This window comes from Lutra lutra, chromosome 15, assembly GCF_902655055.1.
Source record: "Lutra lutra chromosome 15, mLutLut1.2, whole genome shotgun sequence".
Classification (NCBI taxonomy): Eukaryota; Metazoa; Chordata; class Mammalia; order Carnivora; family Mustelidae; genus Lutra; species Lutra lutra.
Genome location: NC_062292.1, coordinates 58,445,705 through 58,458,140, shown reverse-complemented (window position 1 = coordinate 58,458,140; position 12,436 = coordinate 58,445,705). Strand labels below are relative to the sequence as shown.

General features: G+C 45.6%; 1 protein-coding gene across 1 annotated transcript in view; it reads right to left on the bottom strand.

Moving 5' to 3' along the window:
• Positions 1-304: 304 nt before the first annotated feature.
• MTARC2 (mitochondrial amidoxime reducing component 2) overlaps positions 305-12,436 on the bottom strand; it is a 33,655-nt gene continuing 21,523 nt past the window's right edge. The window contains exons 7-8 of the mRNA XM_047705132.1: positions 11,307-11,437; positions 305-1,117 (exon numbers count right to left, since the gene is read on the bottom strand). Coding sequence (XP_047561088.1) covers positions 11,311-11,437 — 127 coding nt within the window. The 3' untranslated portion in view covers positions 305-1,117; positions 11,307-11,310. The remainder of the gene's footprint in view (positions 1,118-11,306; positions 11,438-12,436) is intronic.

Sequence of the window (12,436 nt, the reverse complement as noted above, 5' to 3'; positions counted from 1 at the left end):
CAGAAATTTAAAAGGAAAGAATCTGCTTCTCTATTTCAATGGCTGACTTCAAAGTTTCCTTTGACAGTCTCCTCAAGGTCACTGGCCATCCTGTCTCAGTGGGCCTTCTGTGTCGTGCATGATGCCCATCCCCGCCACCCACCCACCAGGGGAGGTAATGTTTACGGAGTCCACTCCTAACTCTGGAAGGAAGCCCTCTTGCTAGGCTACTAGAAAAGAGTAAAGAAAAATAAATGCCAGTAACGACATTCTAATATAAAATGAGAGAAGCCCTAAAGCACACTCATAAATACCAGAGAAAAAGTACAACTAAGATTCACATTTATTAATATTAAAGAAACCACAAAATTATAAGTTGGTTAATTTGTTCACATATTTCTTCGGTGAGGATTTTTGGTTAGTCATACCAAAATAGTTCATTTCTCTGTTACAAAAAAAATTATTTGCACCTAAAAAAAACGTGCTCATGCTTTCCTCCTCTCTCTCCTGCTCTCAAAATTCCATTCTTTTTAAAATCCCATCTTTTCTTCATCATACTTAGAATTCCAGGCAGTGTATCTGGCAGTTACACACACATTACTTCCAGATGGCTTCACAGAGGCTTAATTGAAAATAAAAACAAGATCTATAAATTAACTTCCATACTCACGTACAAGCCGATTCCAAAACCCGTGAGCAAAAGGCTGACAGGATTCAATAGCCACGTAAAGACCGACAACAGGAATTTGTATTAACATGTAAAAGGCACCTCAGAAAACAGTGATCTCATTTCCCATTCCCCCTAAAACACGATTCTTCGGGCTTTCTTAAACACTCATCAATATTAACATCAGGGATCCAGAAGCGTAATCACCATAGTAACATTCAAAACAATTCCACAGACCGTGTGATTTATTTCAAAAGTCCTCATTATCTAAAATCTACTTATCTTCTTATTTCTGAATCAGCCTCTAATACTTTTCCTGCATTCACTCAGAGCACGCGTAACTTCAAAAAGCTGAAAATGGGGATTCGTTTCCAGCTGAGGATGGCTGCAGGCTGGTTACCGAGGATGGCCCGGGGCGGTGCTGTCGCTGCTGTGGGTGAAATCCTACGGAGGCCTCCCGGACCCTGAAACCTGAATCAATGACAAGGACCTCTGATTATTTGGTTATTTCTCCTACAGGTTATAAATACCTCCAACACTCACAAAACGGTGCCTCGATGAGGATAAAATGCAGGACACATAAACTACGTCCTGCGCCAAATTACCTCCACGGGAAAAAGCAGCCCATCAAGACCGAGAGGCCCACCCAGGTCTGGCAAGAGCCCAGAGCCAGGATCTCTCCCACGGGGCATGAGGGGGGCCCAGGGAAGAACGCTTTGAAAGCCGTTGGTCAAGATGCTGAAATATATGCCTTCATCCCGCACATCAATAATTCCACTTTAGCGATCTAACTGACAGAAAACACTTTATTGTAAAACGGCCCTGGGAGGACCTGGGTGGCTCCATCTGTTAAAGGTCTGACTTCAGCTGGGGTTGTGATCTCGGGGTCCCGGGATCGAGCCCCACCACGGGCTCCCCACTCGGCAGGAAGGCTGCCTGTTCCTTTCCCTGTGCCCCTCCCCCTGCCTGTGCATGTGTGCTCTCTCTCTCTCAAATGAACAAATAAAATCTTTAAAAAATAATAAAATAACATGATTCTGCATACAAAGATATATGCTATACTATTATTTGCAACAAAATTGGATATATTCCAAGTGTCAAATACTATAAAATGGTGTTTAGAACACGGGGTGTATTTCTACATGTGATGTTATGAAGCCATCCCATCAGAAATGACGTTTGAGAAGCCGGGAGGGCTACAAAAGTGTGTATGATACATACTTCTGCGTATATGTATCTGATATACAGATGACACAGATCCCATATATATCACATGATACACAACATCTATCTGGATATGGTACGTATGATATACACATGTACATATTACATATGTCACACAGATCATGGCTACATTAAGCAAACAAAAAAGCAACCAGAATACAATCCTTAACAGTGACAGTGGGTGATTTCTTTCCCCAACCTCGCTGGTATTTTCTAAACTCACCGTGAGGAACGTGTACTGCATCTACAGTGGAACAGATGAACTCTTACAGAATGAAAGTTTAAACGAATAAGTGACCCCTGTGCAAATATTAGCTGCTACCTTTGCACGGCTTTAACCAACCTGATATAGAGAATCCAGAACTCGGAAACCAGACTAGGCTCACAATGGAGATGAGTAACATCACCGTGATTTTTAAAGCCCAGCAGCAATCCGGGCCAGAAAGGAAAGTTCTCCACTTCTAGTGGGTGGGCCGCGGGGCAAGCGTCCTGGGTTTGGATGGGGGACTTCTGGATGATAAGGCTAACAGTTGCTCCAGGCCCAGTGGCCAACAGCATCTCGGCCACGTGCACCGTCTGGGCACTCAGGCATCCCTCGCCATGCCCACAGCTGGCACCTCGCTTAAGACCCGTGTTGCCACCCGCGCCTGGCCTCTCACGGCCCCTCCCAGCTCCAGTATCCCGTGCAGGTGTGACCTAATTGACTTTATTAACCGGTTCATGAGTCACACGGCATCCCTTCTAGCAAGGACAGGGGAGCTCCACTGAGCTAAACAAAAGTTTTTCAAGGCAGAGAAAAGACGTAAAAAGAAGAACGGACTTCATTAGCAAGGAACGCACTGTTGAGGCAAGGCTGCCCTCCGGAGAATGATCTGCTAGTGGGCTTCCTACTTTCTCACCAGAAAGCTCCATGTTGCCTGGTCAAAGGGTACATTCTAGGGGAACGGGAACCGCAGTCAGGTCAGATGGGAAGTCTTGGTTTACTGGCTTGAAGCCTTAACTGAGTGAAGACACTTTTCTTGTTAGTAATTCCTCCCTCTGGACCAGACTCTCAGCTAAACAGAGTTGTGCTCAAAATCGAAGGCACTGGCGTCAGTCTCAGCTCTGCTGTGTGGGGCTCGCAGCTTCTTCTGATCGTCTGTGTGGCATTCCCAGGTTCTGCTGCTTCTGCTTTATCTCTGTGAAATTCACAGGTTACGACTCAAGGTCTGCATTCCCGAAGTCTGTTCTCTGTTCCTTTTCTCCTTTCATCGTAGTCTTAGGGAGATCATGGCTTGGTGGCTAGTGGTTAGGATCAGACATTTAAAGTTTTTCAAAGGATACAGGGGCACCTGGGTGGCTCAGTCGGTTAAGCGCCTGCCTTCAGCTCAGGTCACGATCCTGGGGTCCTGGGATCGAGCCCCGCATCAGGCGCCCTGCTCAGCAGGGACTCTGCTTCTCCCTCTCTCTCTGCTCCTCCCCCACTTTCCCTCTCTCACTCTCTCTCAAATAAAAATCTAAAAAAAAAAAAAGAAAAGAAAGAAAGAAATAGAAAAAGGTTTTGAGAGGATACAAAGCAGTAGAAAGATTATTATAATCACTATAAGCAGGATAATCCCCGGTGTCTGGAGTTCACTTTGAAGCCTTCTTCTTACCCAAGACCCAAACCAATCAAGTCAAATTGATCAAAGAAAGACCTCTCCACGGAAGGGGTCATCCTTTAGGCCAAGTGGCTTGCTCAGTGATCTTAGGTGAGTTTTAGTTTCCCCAGAAGTGTCAATCCAGGTACAGCAGGTGGTGTTGGCCACAGCACAAATACCTCCTTGCTCAGCTCAAAGGTAATCAAGAGGGGTCATTTTATCAAGAACTACTCTGGCAGAGACTCTGCGGATCTGCCCTGAGCAGCTACTGCTTCAGCAGCAGCCTCTGTAATCATTATAAGAACTCAGAAATTAGGGGCACCTGGGTGGCTCAGTGGGTTAAAGCCTCTGCCTTCGGCTCAGGTCATGATCTCAGGGTCCTGGGATCGAGCCCCCCCTCAGGCTCTCTGCTCAGCAGGGAGCCTGCCTCCCCCCCTCTCTCTGCCTGCCTCTCTGCCTACTTGTGATTTCTGTCAAATAAATAAATAAAATCTTTAAAAAAAAAAAGAATTCAGAAATTAGCCCCATTTTTTTTTTTAGAGACAGAAAGTGTGGTTGTCTGTGTGCATGAACCCAGGGTGTGGTGGGGGGCAGAGGGAGAGAATCCCAAGCAGGCGCCACCCTCAGCACAGAGCCGGACACAGGGCTCAATCTCACAACGCAGAGATCATGACATGAGCTGAAATCAAGAATCAGATGCTTAACTGACTGAGCCGCCCAGGCGCCCCGAAAATTAGCCTCATCAACATTTATTCCTAACTAGGAAAATAGGGAAACTGTCAAAAGGAGTGAATCCCCACACTGGTAGGTCCCTTTTAACTCAACAAGGTAAATTTAGCCTTAGCAATGGCCTGCAACATAGAACGAGTGTGTTGTCTTTCCAAGCTAAGACCAGAGTAGAGTAAAGGAAAGGAAAAGAAGGAAAAGGAGAAGGATTTTATGTACATAGTATAAAGTCTTGATTTGGTCTTGGGTGGAAGCAGCTGACATCAAGTCCATGATTTCTCTTCCTCCTCAATTTAATTTCTAGGTCTTCACGGTCTGCATAGGACCATGTGTCATGGACAGCCTTTCTCCTGCTTTGTGATGTGTACCCAGACTTAACACCTTCTAGATTTGCAGCAGTGTCCATGGTCAGGAGCACCAGGAAACGTCTCTTTTGATGGGGCTAGAATGGCTGTCTTCCTCTGATGACACTTCCAGGATACCTAGTCACTACGCTGCGACCGACAGGATTCTTCGAACTGGGATCTGGGAAGCATCTTCAACCTCATGACAATCAGAAGACTGTTGCTTCGGGGCACCTGGGTGCCTCAATGGGTTAATCCTCTGCCTTCGGCTCAGGTCATGATCTCAGGGTCCTGGGATCGAGCCCCATATTGGGGGGGGGGGTCTCTGCTCAGCAGGGAGTCTGCTCCCCACCCCCCGCCTGCCTTTCTGCCTACTTGTGATCTCTGTCAAATAAATAAATAAAATCTTTATTTAAAAAAAGGAAAGAAGGAAAAAAGAAAAAAAAAAGAAGGTTGTTTCATTCTCTGCTGCTAGAATTCTAAAAATTTTGCAAGGTTATTGTTAAGGCTCATATGGTCTGTCTAGTGACGTGGTGCTTGATCACTGGAAATCATGAAGGTAGACCCCAAGTGGGAAACACACTCTTTAACAGGTTCTTTGCTACTATGGGGGCATCAGCCTTGCAGTAGGGAAAGGCTTCAGCCCATCAGGAAAGTAGGCTACAATCACAGGAACATACTGAGAACCAGTACTAACTGCCATTGAATGAATTCCAAGTGTAGGTGATCAAAGGGTCTAGGGAGAGGGAGGTCTGAGGCCTCTGGGCATAAAAACAGTTTTATTTTGTTTTGTTTTGTCTCGGGATTATGGACCTGACACATCAGGCGTTGCTGGTAGACTATTTCAGCGATCTTACAAACGTCTCTCTGACCGTGTCTGTTCGTAACTTGAGTCATCTTAAGTGTACCGTGGTGTGTGAAAGAAGGCAAAACCTGAAAAATGGGGTTTGCCAGGGAGAACCAGGTGGCTTTCTTGGGGTTCCTCTAACCCCGGTGGTTCATTTCATTTACAGGACTTGTTCACCCACCTGTGTTCTTGTAAGTCAGGGCAGACTGTGGCCACGGTGGGAAGACATCCATATGGCAAAGGCCTGGCAACGAGCAGCCTTTTTTTTTTTTCCTCAGAAGAATGGACTTAATCCACTTGCCACAATTTTACAACGCAACAAAAAGAAGGCTTGGTATTACCCCTTATCTGACAATGCTTCTCATGTAATTTGATATACCGAATAAGCCTAATGAGTTGAACAAATCTTTTGGAATGTTCAAGGTCAAAAAGAGTTAACAGACCAAAAGTGCAAGAAAAACAAAAACAAAAAAACCCACTTTGTCTTTTTAACAGAGAAACCCAAATTATAATTTTCACCAGCTTACTTTTGATATTAAAACTTATTTTTAATTCTATTCATTTTAATCTTAGCCAGCTCGACCACACATTAAAATTCCTTTTCAAGGATTCTTTTCCACAAACCTTCTACAACTTTATTATTCTTTTTTAAAGATTTGATTTATTTACTTGATAGAGAGAGAAAGAGTATGAGCAGGGGGGAGGCAGTGGGAGAGGGAGAAGCAGACACCCCACTGAGCAGGGAGCCCAAGGTGAGGCTTGATGCCAGGACCCTGGGATCATGATCTAAGCCGAAGGCAGATGCTTAACTGACTGAGCCACCCAGGTGCCCAAAGTCAGGAATTTTCTGATGGGCACCAATGAGATGGCCACCAGGGCCTTCTCCATCCCCCAAAGGAAGATGGTGTAATCTGCATGGTGAGACGCCCCCCCTCTCCTTCCCTAAGGGAAGGTGATCCTGCCTGGAACAATCCTTTTCTTTTGCTGACAACCTTCTTGCCCACCCTTATTTCTAGAAAAACCTCGTACAACTCCTCAAAGCTCCCCGCTGCTGGCTGGCTGGTTTGCTGCCAGATTCAGGAACTGCTAACTAGAGCCAGTTATATCTTCAAATTTATTTGAATTTTGTGTTTTAACAGCTCCCAACAATGATGTATAGATTAACCAAAAAAACTGTGAGAACTTAGGCAGACTCATCATTCTCCCGAGCTATTATTTTTTTCTTAGAAGGGGGCACCTGGATGGCTCAGCCAGTTGGGCATCCAACTCCTGATCTTGGCTCCGGTCTTGATCTCACTGAGCTCAAACCTCACACAGGGCTCCACACTGGGTGTGTAGTCTACATATATACATATGTGTGTGTGTGTGTGTGCATGTGTGTGTGCGTGTGTGCATGTGCGTGTGTGTGGAGCATATATATAAATTGCAAGAGATAGCAAATACTTATTTGCTAGTAAACTCAAGTAGAATAAAAGTTTTACATTTAATATTGATAACTCTAAAGATGTTGTAAGGGCCTATTTAGCCAGAGCAGCCCCACCTCAGTCGAACAGCCATTTTGTTGTTTATGCAGTAGAACCTAAATTGACCCTGCCCGCCCCCCAGGGGAACTTGCTTAAAAGCAAGTCCGGGAAACCAGTCCCAGGTAACAAAGCCCAAATACAAGGGTGGGTCAGGCCAGGGGAAGACATCCAATCAGTGGGGGGGGGGGGGGGGGCGCATACTGTCTCCCTAGCTACCAAGGAGTGTGGGCCCCGCCCTTTGGGCGCCTTTTGGGCCCCAATTCTGGCCAAGTTTAGGCTAGTTCAAATATCTACTAGGGTGAATTGTAATTCAATTGGTCACTTATGTGTGACCTAACATGACTGTGTAGCTTTCTCTGTGTGCTACAATCTCATTGGCCACTTGTGTGTGGCCAGGCCCAGCCACATGGCCTTTGCCTTTAAAGGCTGGTCTGTGGGGCAGGGAGGGGTCGCCCTCTCTGTAAGGAGCGGCCCCGACTGGTCTGTTTGACGATCGGTTTGATTCTTGATGCTTGGCACGAAATAAAGCTTTGCTTGACCTTCGCTTTGTATCAGTCTCGTTCCTTTGACCATGGACCCATTACTGGGGGACCCAACAATGTGTCTATTTTAATTAAACCAACAAACTTTTTTACTAAGATTTTATATATTTACTTGAAAGAGAGTGAGGGAGAGAGAGCACGCGCACAAGCTGGGGAAGGGAGAGAGGGAGAGGGAGAAGCGGACTCCCTGCTCCACGCCGGATTCAATCCAGGACTCCGGGATCAAGACCTGAGAAGGCAGATGCTTAACTGACTGAGCCACCCAGACGCCCTAAATCAACGAACTTAAATTAGCTTTAACACAAAACATTTCCTCAGATCTCATGAAGCTGGAAAACATTTGGGTTAATTTCTATCTTTTCCAGAGTTCTAGAATGTCCAAGCCTTACAAATGCTTGTCTTCTGGGGCGCCTGGGTGGCTCAGTGGGTTCAGTCTCTGCCTTTGGCTCAGGTCATGATCCCAGAGTCCTGGGATCAAGCCCCACATCGGGCTCTCTGCTCAGCAGGGAGCCTGCTTCCCCCACTCTCTCTGCCGGTCTCTCTGCCTATAAATAAATAAAATCTTAAAAAAGAAATTAGAAAAAAAAAATTTTTTTTAAAAACCCACAAATGCTTGTCTTCCAACCAACTAAACAGAGCTCTTTCACGAATTAATTTTAGCAATAGCATCCAGAGTGAGAAAAATGCCTCACACTTCTAACAAACACATACACACAGATGTGAAAACCTTAAAGTTACTCGTATTGCTGGAGAAGATTTTGAAGACTTGCATTTGTCTCTGGAATGAAGAAGACTGGTAGGCAGGTGGCTGGGCACAAATGCCCTTAACAGTAGTTCGTATTTTTAAAAGCCTCTTTTCCTTTTTTCCCTTAGTCTCAGATACTGGATTGTGAGCTGTGTTGAAACTTCAAAGACATGATAAGATGCACAACTAAGGGACCCAGAAAGAATGGAAGCTCCTCCCAGAAGGGCTTTTGTTTCCTAAGGCCAATCAAGCCTTTGCAGACAGATAAGGGAAGTTTGGGGTTTGGTAAAGGAACAGGTGAGTTGTGAATTGCCTCAAGAGCTGACTTTTGTTTTGCAAAAAATCTGTCAGATAAGGACAGTAGTTCTACATTCTTCAAAAAATTTAGATTCTGGGTTGATCCACCCGTCCAAAGGTATTATCCTCAATTTGCTTCTTTCCCTCCTGGTATATGGTTCAAATTTTAAATGTTTCTCTTTTTTAAAAAAGATTTTATTATTTATTTTATTTTAGAGCGAAAATGCATGAGCAGGGGCAGGGAGGGGGGCCACTGTGGAGACACAGAGGGAAAGAGAATCTCAAGTAGACTCTGAGCTCAGCACAGAGCCCGGAGAGGGCCTCTATTCCAGGACCCAGGGATCGTGACCTGAGCCAAAATTAACAGTCAGACGCTCAACCAACTGAGCCACCCAGGCACCCCCGATTTTAAATATTTTTGGCAATACTGAATAACCTCTCCTTGGGCATAAGACAGGTCCTCAACGAGGGTGCAAAGGATCTTAACGTCCTCAAGGCTGGTGTCACTCCCGAAGACAGCCAGAAGAACAAGCCAGAAGAATGAACCAAGAACCTGTGAGTTCCAGGCAGGCGGAAAGCCAAGCCCAGTTATGCAAAATGAGACAAGCAAAAGCAACAGCTCCCTCTGGGAAAGAAAGAATCCGTAAGTAATGCTTTTGGATTTGGAAAGGAAGGGACAACGTGGACTTCTATTTTTCTCTCTCAACTGGGTACTACAGCCAGAGATTTGCAAGAGTTGATTCTGGTAAGAATGTTTACCTTTTGCTGGTTTCCACCAGTTTTCCTAGGAGCCACTCTGCAATGGTGACAACAAAAATCGTGGCCAATATTTACTGAGCATTTTCTGTGTTGGTTGTAGAGGCTGTTCTTAGGCAATAGGCTTGAGCTACGGAAGCTTGGGCAAGACAAATGGCCCACAGTGACCAGAGAGCTGAGCGCAAACAGACTCATTAATCCACAGGCCCTACCTAATCAGTGGGCTACTTTCAACCAGGGAGAGTTCTGATATTACCAAAAATGGGAAAATTCCCCAAGTTTCCATAAGCCCCTCACTCTGCCCTATAACTACAGCCCCTCACCACCGCCTCCTAACAGACAGTCTCTCTTCTCTGTGCTGCCCACTGCTCCCCGGCAGTGTAGTCAATAAACCACCTCCTTTGCTCTGCCCTGGGTGAATTCTTTCTTCGCCCATGCTTCCCGCCCCCACCCAATCGGGACACCTCACATTTCCCTGGCAATGCGGCAAGTTTATCTAAATTAATCCTCAAGATAACTACGATGACTGTTTTGTTGAGTACCGCCGTATTTCTACTTTGTAGAGAGGGTACTAGGCTGAGAGGTTAAATAACTCAACCAAGTTAGGAAAAGGATCTGCTAGGATTGGGACCCATGTCCCAGGTGCTGGATCTAGGCAGTCTGGACTGGTATCCCATGTTGTCCTCAAGGCTGCTCAAGTGAGAAGGTGAAGAAAGAAAGTCAGGCCAGGGTTAGAAAGGACAGTCAAGAATTTGACATGAGGTGACTTTCGGAACTGGTTATAGATTTTATGAAAAGAGTTGCTTAAGGGTCGCCTGGGTGGCTCAGTGGTTAAGTGTCCGCCTTCAGCTCAAGTCATGATCCCAAGGTCCTGGGATCAAGCCCCGCAGTGGGCTCCCTGCTCAGTGGGAAGCCTGCTTCTTCCTCTCCAACCCCCGTTGCTTGTGTTCCCTCTCTCGCTGCGTCTCTCTCTGTCAAATAAATAAATAAAATCTTAAAAAAAAAAAAAAGTTGCTTAAAAACCTCAGTTCGAAGTCTTCCAAATGATTTTATTTCTATAATTTGGGGGGTGGACATTATGCTCCAAGTGTCAGGTTGCATTTAGCCGATGAAATCAGGTAAGAGCATTATTTTCTACCTTATTATTCAGAATCCAGGCACCCTGATGCACTAATATTTTTCAAACTTTAAATCACATTTTAGGGCACCTGGGTGGCTCAGTGGGTTAAGCCGCTGCCTTCGGCTCAGGTCATGATCTCAGGGTCCTGGGATCGAGTCCCACATTGGGCTCTTTGCTCGGCGGGGAGCCTGCTTCCCTCTCTCCCTCTCCGCCTGCCTCTTTGTCTACTTGTGATCTCTCTCTGTCAAATAAATAAATAAAATCTTTAAAAAAAAAAATCACATTTTAAAAATAAATTTTATAAAAAGTATTTAACGTTTTCCTCAAGTTGATTTTGCATAACTTAAACATTTCTCCTCACTTTTCTTTTTTCTTTTTTTTTTAAGATTGATTTATTTATTTGACAGACAGAGGTCACAAGTAGGCAGAGAGGCAGGCACAGAGAGAGGAGGAAGCAGGCTCCCTGCTGAGCAGAGAGCCCAATGCGGGGATCGATCCCAGGACCCTGGGATCATGACCTGAGCCGAAGGCAGAGGCTTTAACCCACTGAGCCACCCAGGCGCCCCTCCCCTCGCTTTTCTATCAGAGACAGAAAAAAATCAACCTAGAACTCGAGACCTGCTCACCTTCATTTCCTTATTCCTTCACGATCTGAGAACACCTCCCTGTCTTTTGCTGGGGCCCCTGCATCAGCATTTCATAACCGAACGGGAAGTGGGAGAGCCGCCTGGGCAAAATAAATCAGATTGTGGAGGGAAGAAAAATAAAAGCCATTTTCCAACTTCAAAGAGCAGAACACAAACCACTCTTTCTCCCAAGAGTTAAAGCAGCAAAACGTAAAAACATCTCAACACAAGAAAATGTGGCCCTGGCCTCGAGGCAATGCATTCCAGCAGCAAAGCTGGCCCTTCACCTACCATGTCACTGAACCAGCTGGAACACGGGGTCACCGACTTTCACGCTGCCAATTTTCTCCACTGAATAATAGACCCCAAAAAGTGGGGACGAGTTGTATATTGGCTTCTCGGAAGGATCACACAGGCGGTAGCTGAAAGAAGCAAAAATTCATCATCAGGTACAAAAAGGACGTCAGAATCTAGGTGCTCTCGAGAGAATTCAAGGGGCGCCTGGGTGGCTCGGTGGGTTAAGCCTCTGCCTTCAGCTCAGGTCATGATCTCAGGGTCCTGGGATCGAGTCCCGCATCGGGCTCTCTGCTCAGTGGGGAGCCTGCTCCCCACTCCCCCATCTCTGTGTCAAATAAATAAATGAATAAAATCTTTAAAATTTTTCAAAAAAAAGGGAATTCAAGTTTTCATTCCCAGATGACCTATACATAAGTAGCAAGCCTCTTCCGCAGCGTGGACAGAGACGTCTGTGGGCCAGGAGCCTGTTTCCCTAGAAGCATCCTGAGGGTCTATACAATTTTTCCATGGTTTTAGTTTGAAAAAACTTTAAGTGTTACTCAAAATAAGTGGTATGTTTAAAAAAGATAGTAAGTGGTATGTTCGCATGTGCAGCTCGGACTTCACAACTCCCGGAAACAAATGCCCACACCGTCTCGAAATGGAACTGCCTGTGCTCGCCAAGTTCTTTTTTCTTTAATCAGTTAATTGATTTATTTGGGGACAGGAGAGAAGCAGGCTCCCTGCTGAGTGCAGAGCCCAATGCGGGACTTGATCCCAGGACCCTGAGATGGCGACCTGAGCTGTAATAGAGTCAGATGCTTAACTCACTGAGCCACTCAGGCGCCCTCCAAACCTTCTGTTCCATGCTTGTAAATAATACGCTTCCCCCCACCCCAGGTTTATTAGCCCAAAGCTGAGGCTCTTTGGTGAACAAAAATAAAGATACAGATGCAACAGGCATGAAGCAGGACGACTGACGAAGTTAATCTTTTTTTAAAAGCCCTGTCTAAACAGAAAAAAATTAACTTCACCTCATCTCAAAGGTCAAAAAACAAAACACAATTGCATATCCGAAGGCTTCAAGAAATAACCTCGGGGTGCCTGGGTGGCTCAGTGGGTTAAAGCCTCTGCCTTCAGCTCAG